The 19,064-nt window shown below is 38.4% G+C and overlaps 1 protein-coding gene across 2 annotated transcripts in view; it reads left to right on the top strand.

The window, feature by feature from the left end:
* The window catches only part of NVL (nuclear VCP like), a 92,197-nt gene that overhangs the window by 62,615 nt on the left and 10,518 nt on the right, over positions 1 to 19,064 (top strand). For both annotated transcript variants that reach the window (XM_065938402.1, XM_065938403.1), the window contains exons 20-21: positions 8,293 to 8,369; positions 11,258 to 11,346. In XM_065938402.1, coding sequence (XP_065794474.1) covers positions 8,293 to 8,369; positions 11,258 to 11,346 — 166 coding nt within the window. The remainder of the gene's footprint in view (positions 1 to 8,292; positions 8,370 to 11,257; positions 11,347 to 19,064) is intronic.

Below are 19,064 nucleotides of genomic sequence, written 5' to 3'. Positions count from 1 at the left end.
AAGAGAGTAAAAAAGCCGACTTGAAACAGCATTCAGAATTTAAGATCATGACTTCTGGAACGATTACTTCACGGCAAACAGAAGGGGAAGAAGTAGAACCTGTGACAGATTTCATTTTCTTGGGCTTCAAAATCATTGCGGATGGTGACTGCAGCCATGAAATTAAAAGACACTTGCTCCTTGAAGGAAAGCTATGACGAACCTAGACAATGTATTAAAAAGCAGAAACCTCACTTTGCTGACAAAGGTGTGTGTAGTCAAAGCTATGATTTTCCAGGAATCATGTATAGATGTGAGAGTTTGACCACAAAGTCGACTGAGCACTGAAGAGTTGATGCTTTCGAATTGTGTGCTGAAGCAGACTCTTAAGAGTTCGGTGGACTCCAAAGAGATCAAACCCGTCAATCCTAAAGGAAATCAACCCTGAATGTTCATTGGAAGGACTGATGCTGAATCTGAAGCTCCAGTACTTTGGCCACTTGATACAGAGAATTGACTCACTGGAATAGATCCTGATTCTGGGAAAGATTGAAGGCAAAGATGGAAGCAGAGGAGGAGATGGTTGGATGGCATCACTGACGCAGTGGACGTGAATTTGAGCAAACTCCAGGGGATAGTGAAAGACAAGCGAGGCTGCTGTGCTGCAGTCCATGGGGCCATAAAGAGTTGGACACAACTTAGTGACTGAACAACACCACAGTGAGGCCCCAGAAAGCTCCCTGCCTGCTTTCATCATTTGCCACTGTAGCGAAAAGAAAGTCTGTGAACCAGAAAGCAGCCTTCACCAGACACTGAACCTACTGGCATGGCTCAGAGTTGGACAAAGAGTCGAATGTAACTTAGTGACCGAACAGCAGCCATGATTATCCTGGAGTCTTGTTTTTCTGTTGATCCATCCTGATCAAGAATGGGCTTGTTTGATGTTGATGTTCTGTAAAAAAGTGTTTATGTTCAACAGAAGAGCACCACTGCCTAGCTGTGAGCCCAGCCAACTCATGGCAATGCCATGGGCCACTTGCTGGATGTCAGGGCCTGCTTTTCTCTGTCTTGGTGGCTTTATATTTCCAGATTTTTATGTCATGAACATCTAACTGTATATTAGGGGGAGGGGTGTGGGGGATTTTTTTTTAAACAAAAACATAAATGTTGAGGTTAAAAGAGAAAGGCCTAGAATTTGCTAGAAAGGCTTTTTGGGCAGCTTCCATGCACAAAATTGTGACTGTTAAAGAAAAGAAAAAGCAGAAGACTGATAAAAATCTGTACAGCTTCAAAAGGAACTTTTGTGGACTTGTGGTTTAGAGTGTTAAAGCGTCAGTTCTCAACATCTGTCCATGCTAAAGGCTAAGGAGGGCTGTGGGCCATTTTTTCTTAGACTTTGTTTTTGTAGCAGTTATGAATGCGTCTTGTTCTCAGACCCACTCCACAGGAAGGAACCCGCTCAGGCCTGGGCAGCTGGGCACATTTTGTTGCCCCCTGAGGAGAGCTCCTTGCACTGCATTTCACATCCTTACCTCACTTTTCCCCTCCAGAGGCCTGGAATGTTTAAAGATCTGTGTCGATGGCTAAAGCTGAAGCAGGCTAGAGGGAGGGAAGCAGCATCTCTCACTTCAGGGCAGAGTCCACAAGGCGGACCACCCCCACAGGTTGTCTTTATAAAGACTCAGCCACAATGAGGAGATCTGGCATTTTTAATGCTTAGTAAGCCATGGTATTTCAAAGTGTGCTGGCTTTTTACTTAATGTCCCCAGATTGTCTTATATATACTCTTTCCATTTTTTTCCAATTAATACTCGAAATATTATGGTGAGATTAGAATAAAATTCTTCAGTCTTGATCTGAAACGTGTAAAGATCTGCAGGTCAGAGCAACTTTACAGTATCTCTTGGAGCCTATGTTTCTTAAGAGAAAAGTGAGCAACGACACACTGCTTCTTTATACTTTGTATTCGGTGATTCTGGTAATCATGTGGTAATGAGAGGCTATCACTAAAAACCCCCTTGGACAAGTGGGATTTTTTTCTTTCATAATTTCCATTTCTTCCCTATAAGTGTCATTAAAACTTACCCTTATCTCAGAAAGTCAGAAAGGCTATTTGATGTCTGCCACATGCTTGGAGATAATTATATGCAATGTTTAAAATATATGCAGTCTTTAAAAATTATATATAATTTTATAAAATTATAAAATTAAATGCAATCTTTAAAATTATATGCAATCTTTATTGTGCTTTTAAGTTTAATTAGGTCCCATTTGTTTATTTTTGCTTTTATTTCCAATATTCTGGGAGGTGGATCATAGAGGATCTTGCTCTGATTTATGTCAGAGAGTGTTTTGCCTATGTTCTCCTCTAGGAGTTTTATAGTTTCTGGTCTTACATTTAGATCTTTAATCCATTTTGAGTTTATTTTTGTGTATGGTGTTAGAGAGTGTTCTAGTTTCATTCTTTTACAAGTGGTTGACCAGTTTTCCCAGCACCACTTCTTAAAGAGGTTGTCTTTTTTCCATTGTATATTCTTGCCTCCTTTGTCGAAGATAAGGTGTCCATAGGTATGTGAATTTATCTCTGGGCTTTCTGTTTTATTTCATTGATCTATATTTCTGTCTTTGTGCCAGTACCATACTGTCTTGATGACTGTGGCTGGAAATAGAACTGCCATATGACCCAACAGTCCCTCTCCTGGGCATACACACCAAGGAAACCAGATCTGAAAGAGACACGTGCACCCCAATGTTCATTGCAGCACTGTTTATAATAGCCAGGACATGGAAGCAACCTAGATGCCCATCAGCAGATGAATGGATAAGAAAGCTGTGTTACATATACACAATGGAATATTACTCAGCCATTAAAAAGAATACATTTGAATCAGTTCTAATGAGATGGATGAAACTGGAGCCCATCATACAGAGTGACATAAGCCAGAAAGATAAACACCAATACAGTATCCTAATGCATATATATGCAATTTAGAAAGATGGTAATGATGACCCTATATGCAAGACAGAAAAAGAGACACAGTGTATAGAACAGACTTTTGAACTCTATGGGAGAAGGCGAGGGTGGGATGATCTGAGAGAACAGCATCAAAACATGTATATTATCAAGTGTGAAACAGATCGCCAGTCCAGGTTGGATGCATGAGACAAGTGCTCAGGGCTGGTGCACTGGGGTGACCCAGAGGGATGGGATGAGGAGGGAGGTGGGAGGGGCATTCAGGATGGGGAACACATGTAAATCTATGGCTGATTCACGTCAATGTATGGCAAAAACCACTACAATATTGTAAAGTAATTAGCCTCCAACTAATAAAAATAAATGGAAAAATAAAATTATATGCAATCTTTAAAATCCCACTGAAAGACCCAAAATTCTCAGTGTTTTTAAAATGTGCTCCAGATGACTAAAACATAAAACATCTCACCTTGAAGTATAACTGTTAAATTTTCATGAGCTAAGATAAAAATATCTGATAGAATGATAAGTGATATTTATTAAACACTCCGTTCTAGGTACTTTACATATATGAATATGCTTAATCCTTGCAACTGCTTTTTGAACTCTGTGGACTGAATATTTAAATATTCAAATGAACATTATCTCCATTTTACTGATGAACTAACTATCTCTCGACAACAAGATACAGAGATGTGTGTTTCTTTTTCTTTTTTATTGTATTGAAGTATAGTTGAAGAGTCCATCTCCAAAACTCTCCATTTGCAGCCTAAAAATCTGTCCCCATTAAACTCCCCATTCCACCCTCCCCCCACCCCTTGGCAACCACCTACTTTCTGTCTCTATGAATTTGACTACTTTGTCAGCTTCCCTGGTGGTGGCTCAGGTCACCTGCAATGCAGGAGACCCAAGTTCATTCCCTGGGTTGGGAAGATCCCCTCGAGAAGGAAATGGCAACCCACTGCAGTATGCTTGGAGAACTCCACGGACAGAGGAACCTGGCAGGGTACAGTCCATGGGGTTGCAAAAGTCAGATTCTTACGAGACTGTTTTTCTCTAACAGTTCCTTTGACTCATCTTTCCCTAGTCATGAAATTATTGAGACATCCATTAGAGCTCTATTAAGAGGGGCTTCGCTGATCACTCAGATGGTAAAGAATTTGCCTGCAATGCAGGAGACCTGGATTTGACCCTTGGGTTGCGAGGAGAAGGGAATGGCAACCCACTCAAGAGTACTTGGGAAATCCCACGGAGAGAGGAGCCTGGTGGGCTGTAGAGTCCATGAGGTTGCGGAGTAGGACACGACTGAGCATCTAGCACTTTCACACTTTCAAGAAGTGATAAAATCAGTAGTGAAGAAGACCAGTATAATAAGTTCTAAATATTTTCATACACATATAAGTATCATTTTAATAAATGGGCCTCTATAATATTTACATATTTGGTTTTATAAGCTTACTAATATTCCACTTAAAATTTTTCTAATTGCTCCCACTTGACAGTAAATAGAATTGACCTTTGATTTTGCTTCTTACTGAAGGTTAGAAACATTTCCACATTTCAGTTAGGAATAATTAGATTTTAATGATCCCAAGATTTCTCAGCCTGCATTTCTACTCATTGGAAAGTAATGTTGCTAGTGAAACTTTTGGAAGTATCTTATGTTGACCACACCACAGACACCCCCCAAAAAGGGACAATTTGTTACTTTTTCCAATTGATAATATATTGGGAGTTAGTTTTTCTAAAAAAAATTTCCTAAGAACTAGAGAATTTCTAAGAATTGATTATTTTTCTAAAATATTGCTTTTAGATAAGCATTTGTTTATTGTGTTCCTTTATATATTGAGCTTTCTCAAAATATTTAACTTAAAAGAGTGCCCTGAATATAGGAAGTTGGCAATGGCTCCCGGTATGTATTTGTTAAGATAAGTTTCTCCTCTAGGTTCTCATAAAGAAAGCACTCAGATGTGATAGATGTTTTTGATAATATCCCTGTCAAATAATAGCACAATAATAACACAATAAACACAATATAAGCTTTTCACTACAGAAGCAGGTGGTTGTCCTTACATAACTAAAAACGGGTTCATTAAAAACAACTTGATGAAAGGTCAAAGACATGCATTCTGAGATGTGTGGGCCTCTGTGAAAGTCCAGCTTGACCCAAGAACAGAATTAGAATTTGAGAAATATAAAAGAATTATCCTCAGGTATTCCTCCATGAGTTGATTTCTTATGATTGAGTTTTTGATCAAAACAAGACAGTAGATAGCTTGAAGTAAAATTCTCTAACAGCATAAGGAACGTCCATATGCTGGGTGACAATCAGGGTAAGGTTGATGGTTTCTCAGGAACATTAATGACTCTCGTAAGGGCTCAGGCCTAATGAGGAAGCCTCTCGTCCCACCCCATGCTGCCTCCTACGGTGGACTGGGACTCAACAAGGCAGTGTTCTCAGGCTTTCCCACTGTAGACATAGCTTGGAAAGTCCAAACATTTTTCTCCATCATGATAAATCCTTATTACATGTTCATCATCACTATTTAAACAAGACTTCCCTTCCCTCTCTTAAATGTAGCACCAAATTATCTCTATTTAACTGGTAATAAGATCCTGGGTTTTGAGGGGTAATTCCCTGGTTGCCCAGTGGTAAGAACTTGGTGTTGCCATGGACTTGGGCTCAATCCCTCATCTGGGAACCAAGATCCTGCCTCCTTGAATCCCTGCCCACCTCTGCCCCCTGACAAAATTGAAAGCGTTGATACTAAAAGGAATCTTCCGTTAAGTTCAGTTCAGTCACTCAGTCGTGTCCAACTCTTTGCGACCCCATGAATCGCAGCACGCCAGGCCTCCCTGTCCATCACCCAACTCCCGGAATTTACTCAAACTCATGCCCATCGAGTCGGTGATGCCATCCAGCCATCTCATCCTCTGTCGTCCCCTTCTCCTCCTGCCCCCAATCCCTCCCAGCATCAGGGTCTTTTCCAGTGAGTCAACTCTTCACATGAGGTGGCCAAAGTACTGGAGTTTGAGCTTCAGCATCAGTCCTTCCAATGAACACCCAGGACTGATCTCCTTTAGGATGGACTGGTTGGATCTCCTTGCAGTCCAGGGGACTCTCAAGAGTCTTCTCCAACACCACAGTTCAAAAGCATCAATTCTTTGGTGCTCAGCTTTCTTCATAGTCCAACTCTCACATCCATACATGACCACTGGAAAAACCATAGCCTTGACCAGATGGACCTTTGTTGGCAAAGTAATATGCTATCTAGTTGGTCATAACTTTTCTTCCAAGGAGTAAGTGTCTTTTAATTTCATGGCTGCAGTCACCATCTGCAGTGATTTTGGAACCCCAAGAAATAAAGTCTGACACTGTTTCCACTATCTCCCCATCTATTTCCCATGAAGTGATGGGACCAGATGCCATGATCTTAGTTTTCTGAATGTTAAGCTTTAAGCTAACTTTTTCACTTTCCTCTTTCACTTTTATCAAGAGGCTTTTTAGTTCCTCTTCACTCTCTGCCCTAAGGGTGGTGTCATCTGCATATCTGAGGTTATTGATATTTCTCCTGGCAATCTTGATTCCAGCTTGTGCTTCTTCCAGCCCACCGTTTCTCATGATGTACTCTGCATATAAGTTAAATAAGCAGGGTGACAATGTACAGCCTTGAGGTACTCCTTTTCCTATTTGGAACCAGTCTGTTGTTCCATGTCCAGTTCTAACTGTTGCTTCCTGACGTGCATACAGGTTTCTAAAGAGGCAGGTCTGGTGTTCTGGTATTCCCATCTCTTTCAGAATTTTCCACAGTTTATTGTGATCCACACAGTCGATTGCTTTGGTGTAGTCAATAAAGCAGAAATAGATGTTTTTCTGGAACTCTTTTGCTTTTTCGATGATCCAGCGGATATTGGCAATTTGATCTCTGGTTCCTCTGCCTTTTCTAAAACCTTAGGGGTCAGTTAGTCTGTCTAGTTTTACGTGCAACCGGAGAGAGAAAGGAAAAAACGCACCAAAATTGTCTGCTGAGGTCACCCAGAGAGTTTATTTTCCCATGTTTATTTCACAGGTCAGAGTTTCTTGAATCTGTGATAAATGTTTCTTGAATCTGTGATAGATGAACATTTGCATTTTATCATATAATAGCAGCTAGCATATGTACAGTTTGTGAAATTCTGCTGAAGTCACCCAGAGAATTTATTTTCCCATGTTTATTTCACAGGTCAGAGTTTCTTGAACCTGTGATAGATGGACATTTGCATTTTATCGTATAATAGCAGCTAGCATATGTACAGTTTGTGAAATTCTTAAACATGCCCAGCTGCAGGGACACCTGCTGAGTATGTGCTAGAGGAAGGTGATGGCTCAAGGTGCCGGTTGTCTCGCCCTCAGCTGGGAGCACCTGCTGAGCTGATGTTTACACTTGAGGTTTAATGACACATGTTTATTTGCTATTTTCCTATATATATATTTCTTCTTAAACTGTGTCCATGTAATATTTGCTGCAAAGGAAAGACAATATGCAGTGCAGATAGAAGTTATAAATCAGAATAATAAAGCACATATAAGCCTACTATCTAACATTGTAAACTTTGTCACTAAAATCTGTTTTGCCTCTGCAGTGTAAGTCACTAAAAATGTTATTAAATATGTACTGTATGCATGCAAAGTACCATGTTAAGTGTTGTTGAAATTTTGAGACTTTTCTGATACTTATCCTTTCTAGCGTCTCTTGGTATGAGCTGGAGGGGAGTTGGCGTCATAGTGAGGGTTAAGTTTTAGATAAAGGGTTGGAAAAGAAGACGTTGAGCACAGAGGGCTTTAGGCTTTTGTTGTAAAGCAGTTTGCTTATTGTTCTCTCCTGGCCACAGGCAATGTTATTTCTCCCTTCTGAGCCAACCTCACACTAAAACTAAGCTAAGGTATATACATCAAAACTCATTACTGCTTCTGTATTTGCCGTGTTTAATCAGGCAAAGGAAGTGTGATTCTTCACCTTTGGAAAGATGGAGGGTGTTGGGTTTTGTTCTTGGCTGTAGCGCTTGCACATTTTTCACACTTCACCAGCATAAATTGTTTGCCTTTGGCTTTCCCAAGTTTGGGATCTGCTTCTTAACTTCATTTCTCAAAAGTGAGATTTGTAAAAATCTGTAACACTAGTCTGGGAGTCAGTTATGGTCATTCAGTTAAGCAGCCGTTATTATCTGTTTAGAACCTATCATGTGGGGAAATACTGATCTTTATTAGCACCACGCTCTAACCAACTGAGCTAACCGGCCATCTGATAAATACTGATCTTTAAAGTCTCAACTAAAGTGGATGTTTCTCTCTCACTTAGAATGGTACAAAACCCCCACTGGATGCAGATGTAAACTTGGAAGCAATTGCTGGTGACCTTCGCTGTGATTGTTACACGTAAGTATGTCAGTCTCAGATCACTTAATTCTCTGAGGCCCCGTTTCCTCATGTGTAAAATGTGGGAGAGTGATAGCAGAAGGATTAAGTTAGGAGTCCTGTAAAGCACCCAGGGTCTGGCTCTTCCTCCTTCTTAGAGACAAGACCGCCCATTTTGAGGCTCTGAGGAGTTCTCAGGAATAGGGGCGTCCTCTCGAATGTCAACCGCTGGTGTTCAGCCACCCTGACCACCATCACTGCCCTTCACAGCTTGTCTCTCTGTCCTTCCAGAACATTGCAGGAGACATCTCATTACCAGCTGCCAAATTATCTAGGTGCTTCAGCATTTAAAAGAAAATAATCTACAAGCTTTTCAAGTCTCAGGATGCATTTTTCATAGCATACCTGTTAATATCTACACAATTTATATGAAAACGGGAGGTCAGATATTTCTACTTTCATAGTTTGTTGTGGTTATGAGTTTTTGTTGTTTTCTTCGTTATCATAAAACTTCATTATAGTAACTTTCCCAATTTTGGCTCGCAGGGAAGGAAATGAAATTCACATTTAACAGGGCACATCTCTCCCTCCTTTTTTTTTTTTTTTCTTAAAATGAGAGGGTGAACCTCAGAACATGTGGGATCTTACTTCTCCAAGCAGGGATCGAACCCATACTCCCTGCCGTTGAAACATGGAGCTTTAACCAGTAGACCACCAGGGAGTTCTCCTCTGGCTTATTTTTAAAGCCCTGTTGATTGTCCACAATATACTTGGTGTTCAGGATATTCCTGTAGCTCAAGGCAAATAAATGTGCTTTCTGAAGCTGAGTCAGTCAAGGAAGGTGGTGTTTTAATCTCTGAGGTCTTTTAGAGTCTATTGTTCACAGTGTAAATTTATATCCAAAGAATATAGCTACTGATTCTGATACAAGCACTCAGTTCTTTCCAGTTCTGGTTGAAGAATTTCACAATACTGTCTCATGAGATGATTACACTTGAAACCATGCTACTCACTTTTAGGCAGTGTGGCCAGGATCCAAAGTCTAATTTCCAGTTTTTTCATACGTAAACATCTTAGGGATCTGAGTCTTGATCTTTGTTCTGCTACCGCAACCCCAGTGCTCCTGAGAGATTTGCTGCACTCTGGTCAGGACTCTTGTCTCACTTAAGAAAGCGGTGACTATCTCAATGAAGGGGAAGTGGTCAGTCCCAGGCCATGGTGTTGAGGGGCCTGTGTAAAAGCCCTGTATTACCTTTAAGGAGAATGTACCTTTTCCCCTCATGAGGAATCAAATGCCTGCCAGTCTATAGTTAATGAACTTACTGCTAAAGAAAATAGGACTTAAGTGAGTAGTTTACGTATTTGAGTGCTAAAATCTGAAAAGATTTCAGTTGGTAACAGAGGCAATTTTGATGCAGAACTGACCCTGGGCCAATCTTTTGGATTATACCACATAGGAGGTTATTTATTAAGTGGGTCAGGGTTAAACTTGAATGGTATATGTTTTAGGTTTTAATACCACTGTCATCACAGGGACTGTATAATACTACAGACTTCATCTACTTGTTACATTAGTTAATGGTGTCTCTGCACCAGTGTTGATTTAATTTGTGGGGTTTCCCTGATGTCTCAGATAGTAAAGAATCTGCGCGAATGCAAGAGACCTGGGTTCAAGCCCTGGGTCGGAAAGATACCCTGGAGAAGGGAATGGCAACCCACTCTGGTATTCTTGTCTGAAGAATTTTATGGACAGAGGAGCCTGGTGGGCTGCAATTCATGGTGTCACATAGAGTTGGACACGACTGAGTGGCTAACACTTTCATGCTTTTCATAAAGAAATGAATACCCTAGCATGTATCTGATTGTTAAATAATATTACAAACCTAACACCTAACCAACAGTAACATTGAGTTCAGTTAATAATTTAAACTAAATTTAATAATATTAGGTATGTGGATTATCAGTATTATATATTAAATAAGCTTGTGTAGAGATGAGGATTTTTTTTTTAAGATGAGGTTTTTATTTCCCAGTTGAAACTCTTTCTCAAAGAATCTCTAAGAATCCTGTTAAAGATGTCATGTATTGAAACACCAGTCAACCCCAACATCTTTCATTGAATGCAAGAACCATGCTGATTGGTCTATTACACAGACCAATTAAATGAAGACTTGTTAGTTCTTGTCATATTTTAAGTATTTTATGATGTGTCAATTCAGCTTGAACTTGAATCAAATGCATCAAACACTTAAGCCTTTGTATTTTCCTTTTTTGAACTAGGGGTCATAAATGACTTTTTAATATAAGCTTAGTTTAGACTTTAGGTAATATACTAATGGTATATACTTGTAATGGGCCAGTTTGTACTTTAGCATGAGCCTTGTGAATAAAATTTTACAGTAAATAATGTGTAAGTTGCTTTCTTCTGAGTGTTTTAGACTTTTTATATTAACATGGCTATCTATAGTGATTAGCATGAAAATATTTGACTCACTGCATGTTTCCTTCATAATTTCCTTTCTTCTAAAACTTAGAAGTATTTTGAGTAAAAACTAAAAGCTCTTTCCTAGTGACCATGATTGGTTTATCCCACCTTTGTTGGTCAGTTTCTTTCCTAAATGTTTAATATATAACTTAAAAGGAAATTACAGGACTTCCCTGGTGATCCAGTCCAGACTTCGCCTTCCAATGCAGGGGGCACAGATTAGATCCCTGATCAAGGAGCCAAGATCCCACCTGCTTCTTGGCCAAAAAACCGGAACATTAAACAAGCAATATTATCACAAATTCAATAAAAAGACTTTCAAAAAATACATTTAAAGAAAAAAGGAAATTGCTTTCAGAATTTTTTCTGGGCTTTTGCACAGTGTCTAAGAATAAATGAGTTAAGAGCTCTTCTCTTATTTCAGAGGTGCAGATCTTTCTGCTTTGGTACGGGAGGCTTCTATCTGTGCCCTGAAGCAGGAAATGGCAAGACAGAAGAGTGGAAGTGAAAAAGGTACAGTTCTCTCCAAAATCTTGCAGTCCTAATTAATTATCACTCTGGGTACCTAATGCCACTGTTAACCTGGAAAATGACCATTTTCTAGCATCTATCATCTGTGATAATTAAAACTGACATTTTTCTGATGAGACCTTTAGCAGCTGTTCTGGAATATTATATAACCTCTGTAGCTGACAGCTATAATAACAGCAGTTACTTGGTGCCTTATACAATGTATTCTTTCTTTGCTTATCATCATATGAGAATGTTTAGAGTAAGACTACTAGCTACATACACTGTTTTCATCATGAGTTTGATCTGTTTATCAGTCCTGAAAAACCTCCTCATTCTTTTGTTAGGGTGATACCTACTGTTAAAATGTAACCTAACCTGAAGAGCTTAGAAAACACATAAGAAATGAAAATTGAAATGACTTTCCATTTACTTACACTTTCTTTTGGGACATCTCAACAGCTTTGTACTGTTCTTCGCATTTGACAGTGTATTTGAGAATACCATTTTGGTGTGTGTAGATAAAAATGATTTATTTGTGACCTGCAATCTGACTGCCAAGTAGAAAAATAGCCTCTGCTTTACTTGGTTCCTGGGAGAATTGTTTGATCAGTTGTAGTGTGTGGCCATCTTTGAACATAGATATTTAGTGCTATCGAATACTTTCTTCAGAAAAACCTGCCTTTTCCTCCAAACCTGTACTTTCATCTCAAGTTCAAACCTGTATCAATCTCCTTTTATTCACTAGATTTCCCAGAAGATGTTTCTTTATTTCATTTATTCTTTTCCCTTTTTTCTTTGGCTACCAGGAATCTTGGAGCTAACTTTTGTTTACAGTTACAGCAGCATATGCTTAGCTTAGATTTATCAGCACATATATCTTCTTCTTTTATTATTTTTAATTATTTAGGCTTTACTTTTTTAAAATTTATTCATTTTTAATTGAAGGATAATTGCTTTATAATACTGTGTTGATTTCTAGCATACATCATCGTGAATCAGCCATCAGTATACATATATCCCTTCCCTCTTGAACCTTCTTCCTACCTCTACCCCATCCCACCCCTTCAGGTTGTCACAAAGCCTTGGTTTGAGTTCCCTCAGTCATCCAGCAAATTCCCACTGGCTACCTATTTTACATATGGTAGTATATATGTTTCTATGTTACTCTCGCCATTTGTCCCACCCTCTCCTTCCCCCACCCCCTTTTTTTTTATGTTTAACAAACATTTATAAGGGAGGAAAATGCTCCAGACTAAGAAGTGAACCACTCTTACATACACAAACAATCTATTAAGGCCAAATGTACCTTACAGGACCAGGAAAATCTAACCTGCCATAGAAATCAGACAGGTGAAATACAATATAATAGAAACAAAGATGTTCTCTTTTCCATAAAACCAAGTTGAGGGATGCTAGTAAACTTAAATGCATGTATAGAGGCTCCCAGACCAATCTGCTGTCTAAATGCCTTCCAAAGTACCATTTCAGAGACAAGAAAGAGGGATTGAGAGGGGACAGTCTTAAGTCACCATTTTGCCTTCAATTCTTTGCTCCACTGACTTCTGAGAGTTTGGCATATTGGGGATCTTCAAATTTAAAAGAAATGCCAAAGCTTAACTAATGTGATCTAAGAAAAAATGGTATAAATTCCAAATGCCTGTGCAGTTTTCTATAGTTTCCAGCATTCCACCTTGAAAATTTATCAGAAATTAAAACTTAAGCCACACACAAAAAAAGACAAAAGTGAAAAAAAAAAACAAAACTTAAGCCACTTCCCGTAGATGGCATAATTTTAGGAAAAAGCATTATCCAAAATATGAATTAATTAAGGTAACACTAAAATCATATACCCTAAATTCAAGTCTAATGCCATTTTGTTGTTCTGGGTTACTTGATGTATAGGATGATGTGTGCAGATATTAACTTTGTTTTTTAAAAAACTTGAAAATTTTCCAGTGTGATTCTATCTTACAGTTTCCTCAGTATACATTCAGGAATCTCCCTCTTTGAGGTTGAATTCTACTGATCACCAACATGGTCCTCTTAAAAATAGGTCTCCGTCCATCATCCCCCTCCACCATGGTCTAAAAAATGTTCCATCTTCCATAGTTTGGGGCCTGATACAGCCAGAGCTGAAAATAAGTATACTTCACCTTTGCTGATTTCCATTTTCAGCTTAATACAAATAGGAGTCATGGCATTGACTGACCTCTTCTCTGTACAGTATTACTTTTGCAGTTATTTCTATTTATTACTTTTGTAATTATTCCACTACTGTTCTATTTTCCTCAGAAATATTAAGATTTATGTGCTTAAATATCTTAATGCTATGCATAAGAGCAAGACTTTCAGTAAGAAGTATTAAGTTGGAAAAAAATTAATAAACCTGAAAAACTAGATGTTTTCTTGTTTTTAAAGAAAGAGGGCTGAATTCCCTGGTTTCAGAATTAAAATTTGACTCTAGTTTAAAATGTAAAAAGAAGGACCATTGATGTACTTCTTTGTGTCAAATTTCACTTAAACTTTAAAGTATCAGTGCAGAACAGAAAGAAAGAACTGGAAAGAAAGGATAGAAACATAAGCCGCCAATTATTATTTAAGAGTAGATATGACCTCAACCAAAATCAAAAGTATATCAGGAATTGGCCTCTTTTAGGGAGTCCTTAAAAAAAAAAAAAAACTGTCATTTGGAGTAGCCACTGCACATCAATTTTGAGATTTCTTTAAATAAGTTAGTATTCTTGTCTAGCTGTGTGAAATTTTTCAGAGTAATTTTACTAGGAGGTAATTGGATATCATTTGGTACCTTCACATATGACACTGACATGGAATAACAAGTTGACAGGTGGGAAAGGGGAGGAAGGAAGACCCACAGAGTATAAAGTGAATTATAATGTGTAAAAACTTTTTAAAAAGTAAGGCTGAAGAATTTGAAACCATAAGAACAAGCTATGTGTATACATATATATCTAAAAAACAGTTTTATGTCTTTAAAATTAGAATGTTATTTTACTTTAAATGTACAGCATGCAAAATGCTTTGTAAAGAGTAGAATTCGGGGTGGGGGGGAAGAGTAGAATGCATACAACAATATAAATTTTCACAATTTTTTAGTAAATAACTGTTCTGAATCAAAAAATTAACATTCCAAGCACTTTGATCAAATATTTATTTTTTTGTTTCCAGCATTACAATTTACTATAATAAACTTTAAATAAGTTTCTAGACACTGACCTAGGTCCTTAAGCACTCACTTACCCAGCAAAGAGATTATTCACCCAGCCATCACTCTTGCTTGGACAATGCTTACTGGACAATTTAAAGTGTATATGAATTGTTTTGATCAGTGAAGACACAGCTGTAGTTTTGCACTATGTTTTCAATTGCTGAATTACATGTTTTTTCACCTTGATACCTTATGATCATTAGAAAACTATTTACTTACACACTATGCTAACTGCCTATTTGTAACTACAGGAAACTTGTTAAAGACACACTGTTGACTATGATACTTGACAGAATCGTGGCCACAAGTTTCTGCAAATGAGGTTTACTTCTCTCAAATCAAGAAATATCCCACAGTTCAGATTTTCATAAGTAGTGCTTCTTTTAAAATAAAAACAGACATGTTGTCCTGTCTGTAAAATTATATTTCTAGTCCACTTTACAGAATGTTAAAATGCTTATAAATGCATTGTATGCTGTGTGCTCACTCAGCTGTGTGAGCTGTGTGAGCTCCGATTCTTTGCAACCCCATGGATCTCTCCATGGAATTTTCCAGTCAAGAATACTGGCATGGGTTGCTGTTTCCTCCTCCAAGGGCTCTCTCCAACCCAAGGATTGAACCTGCATCCCTTGCATCCCCTGCATTGGCAGGTGGATTCTTTTTATCTCCTGCTACTGCTATGTCGCTTCAGTCGTGTCCGACTCTGTGCGACCCCATCCCTGGGATTTTCCAGGGATGGAGACTGGAGAAGAAGACTGGAGTGGGTTGCCATTTCCTTCTCCAATGCATAAAAGTGAAAAGTGAAAGTGAAGTCGCTCAGTCATCTCTGACTCTTTGCGACCCCATGGACTGCAGCCTACCAGGCTCCTCCATCCATGGGATTTTCCAGGCAAGAGTACTGGAGTGGGGTGCCATTGCCTTTTATCTCCTAGTGAAAAACAAAAAGCAGTGATCACACTGGCCCATGGAGCCATCTAGGACTATTTTATATTTCCTACCATTAGAAAAATTGAACTAAATAAGGGAAAAAAGCAAAGGGGAGAAAAGAAATTTTATAAAATGGCAACTAGCATGAGTGTACTAAATGAGTGTACATAAATGAGTGTACTAAAATATCTTCCTTCAATTCGGTAACCAAGCCCTTTCTGGAATGAACATTTATGGGCAACTAGGTTAGCAGAGTGTTCCTCTTAGTACTCAGGGCAAAAATACAAAGTATGTTGAAATAACTTCTACTTTTGTATAAGGAAAGACAAACTTTGAAATGGAGTGACTTTCAAAAACCACAAACCTATGTTTAGCCAGAATGTTCAAGATTGACAGGTTTGATGGAAGGAAATCTTCACTGGCAACTAAATTAAAAATCATAATCTTATGGAGGCCAATTGTTTTTACCAATGTAAAGAAAGGAAACTTGATTGCAAGGTACAATAGACACAATCTAAAATGAGAAATTGTGAACAAGTAACTAAAATGTTTACTTTTGAAACACTGAAAGTATGAGTTCCGAATTGTTTGAACTTGTAACATGTCTCTTAGAAGTATAAAGGTTGCTTTAGTGCTGTGGACCTTTGAATTGCCCTTTAAGTAAATATTGCCTCTATCTTAAAAAAAAAAAAAAAGAAACGGCTTCTGAATGGCATGGACTTCTTCATTGTGGGGAAAAAAGACGTGGCAAACTTGTTTCCGAGGCTCCCTCCAAGGAGATTGATTCATCCCATCAAGTCTATAGTATCTCCAGATCTGCACGTCAGACTTCAGAAGTCTGTCTACTTCAGCTCCTAACATTTTCTCCATGCTTAAGCAGAGAAGTCTCTAGTTCTGTCAGAGTCTTCACATCTTTAATTTCTGATAACATTTATTCAAAATCTTGTTTTTCCAAATACCTTGTTAACAGCTCATCCATTGAGATCTGCTCCTTGCCTAAAGCTTGCTTTGCCTAGTCCCACCCTTTACTGATGGATTGTTCTCCAGGAGGTCAGTAAGCTGCTGCACTTGTTCTGGCTGAATTGTCCTGAGAGTGCTTCTGAGTTAGTGTAGGTGAGCAATGCTGCTGCTGCTGAGCTGCTGTTGTGTCTGACTCATTGCCTCCCTGTGGATTGTAGCCCGCCAGGATCCTCTCTCCATGGGGATTCTCCAGGCAAGAATACTGGAGTGGGTTGCCATGCCCTCCTCCCGGGGGTCTTCCCAGCTCAGGGATCGAACCCAGTCTCCCACGTTTCAGATGGATTATTTACCGTCTGAGCCACCAGGGAAGCCCGAGGAATGCTGAGACCATGTCTGATAAGATGCCATCATACAAGAACCCAGGCTGTCCCAGTGGAGAGCCTGCCGTTGAAGGAAGGCCCATGCAAGTGGCTGCTCTGGTCCCTCCTGACACTGCTGCAGTATCCTCCATAGTGTTACATAGACTGGATTCTGTCCAGTGTTGATGCCTGCGCCATTGCAGGCAGCCTCAGCAGACCCAGAAAATCAACAGACGTATCTTAATCATGAAGTCCCTGAGTTTTTTGGTTGTTTAACTTGAAGATTCAGTTCCATGAACTTCTTTTATGTAAGCTATTTTAAGTTTGTTTTGAAAGTGGGTGGGATATAATTCACAAAATTAGGATGTCATGTAAAAAAATCCTTATGTGGTAGTATGCTGCCTGAGAGCTAAATGGGATAATTATCTTTGGATTTGTTTGTCACTAAAAGCAGGCCTCTGTATATGCATTGACTGCTCCTAATAACTGATGGGTTGTCTTTTTATAAATGTGTGTAACAGATTCTGACATCCCTGCTTTGCTGCAGTTTGCATTTCCAGCTGTCTGTCCTTCAGGGACTTTGCATTGATATCTTACTGAACCTGAAATCAGTAATGCCATTCAACTTCCGTTTGACGTGTTCAGCTACACATTGTATTTTACTTTTAGGTAAATACACTTTCTGAATTTCTATATTAGTACTATTTTAAGTATAAATTGTCATCACATAAGTTGTCATATAATTGTAAGTGAAGCCTTACTTAATTAATGTTTAGTTACTAAATTTCTCTTACCATGTGTTGGCATAACCTTATAAGGAATTAAAGCACCCTTCTAGTCCACTGTTGTCATATGATCTATATATATTATGTATTATTGATATATTATGTAATATGTATGTATGTATTCCATATTAAATAATATGGAATTCCATTTTTCATTCTTAATTAAATTAATTTGAATTATCTTGAAAAAGAACAATTCTGTCTCTTCTTCATGAACATTGCCATTAAGTTAAAAAATACAAAGATAACGGGGTTATCTGTTAATGAGTGAGTTCTCTTTGGGTGTTACTACACTAAAATATGATGAGCCGGAGAGTTGGAAAAATGGGGAGATACTGATCAGAGGGTACAAATTTCCTGCTATATGATGAATAAATTCTGAGGATCCCGTGTACTAATTATCAGTAGTGTGTTATATACAGCTAACCTGGGTTTGAACTGTGCAGATCCACTGATACACGTGGATTCTTTTCAGTAAATATGTAGTATAGCACTACATGATCCATGCTTGGTTGAATCTACAGAAAAAGAACCGCAGATTCAGAGAGTCAACTATAAAGTTAAACATAGATTTTTGACTGACAGCCACCACTCCTAACCTTCACATTGTTGAAGGGTCAGCTGAACTTGAAAGTGGTTCAGAGAGTAGATCTTAGTAATTATCACCACAAAAATAAATAAAAAGGTGATCTTGAGGGGCTGGAGATGTTAACTAACCTTATTGTGGTAACCATTTTGCAAAAGATCATCGTGTCACATTGTACTTCTTAAAGTTCACTTATATTTATTATACAGTATCTTTATAATACAGTATATTTATTATATTTATATATATAGTATATATATTATATTTATTATACAGTATATTTATTAACAGTATCTTAGTAAAGCTGAGGGAAACACAAAGTAACAGAACATATGAACCATTTATCTTTTTTAAGGATAAGAATCTTTTTCTAATTAAATATGGACAGAGTACTTTTTTTTTCCTTTTTTTTTTTTTTTTAATTTTTTTTATTAGTTGGAGGCTAATTACTTCACAATATTTCAGTGGGTTTTGTCATACATTGACATGAATCAGCCATAGAGTTACACGTATTCCCCATCCCGATCCCCTCTCCCACCTCCCTCTCCACCCGATTCCTCTGGGTCCTCCCAGTGCACCAGGCCCAAGCACTTGTCTCATGCATCCCACCTGGGCTGGTGATCTGTTTCATCATAGATAATATACATGCTGTTCTTTTGAAACATCCCACCCTCACCTTCTCCCACAGAGTTCAAAAGTCTGTTCTGTACTTCTGTGTCTCTTTTTCTGTTTTGCATATAGGGTTATCATTACCATCTTTCTAAATTCCATATATATGTGTTAGTATGCTGTACTGATCTTTATCTTTCTGGCTTACTTCACTCTGTATAATGGGCTCCAGTTTCATCCATCTCATTAGAACTGATTCAAATGCA

The sequence above is a fragment of the Muntiacus reevesi genome, chromosome 5 (assembly GCF_963930625.1).
Source record: "Muntiacus reevesi chromosome 5, mMunRee1.1, whole genome shotgun sequence".
Taxonomy (NCBI): domain Eukaryota; kingdom Metazoa; phylum Chordata; class Mammalia; order Artiodactyla; family Cervidae; genus Muntiacus; species Muntiacus reevesi.
This window is presented reverse-complemented; position numbering and strand designations above follow the sequence as displayed.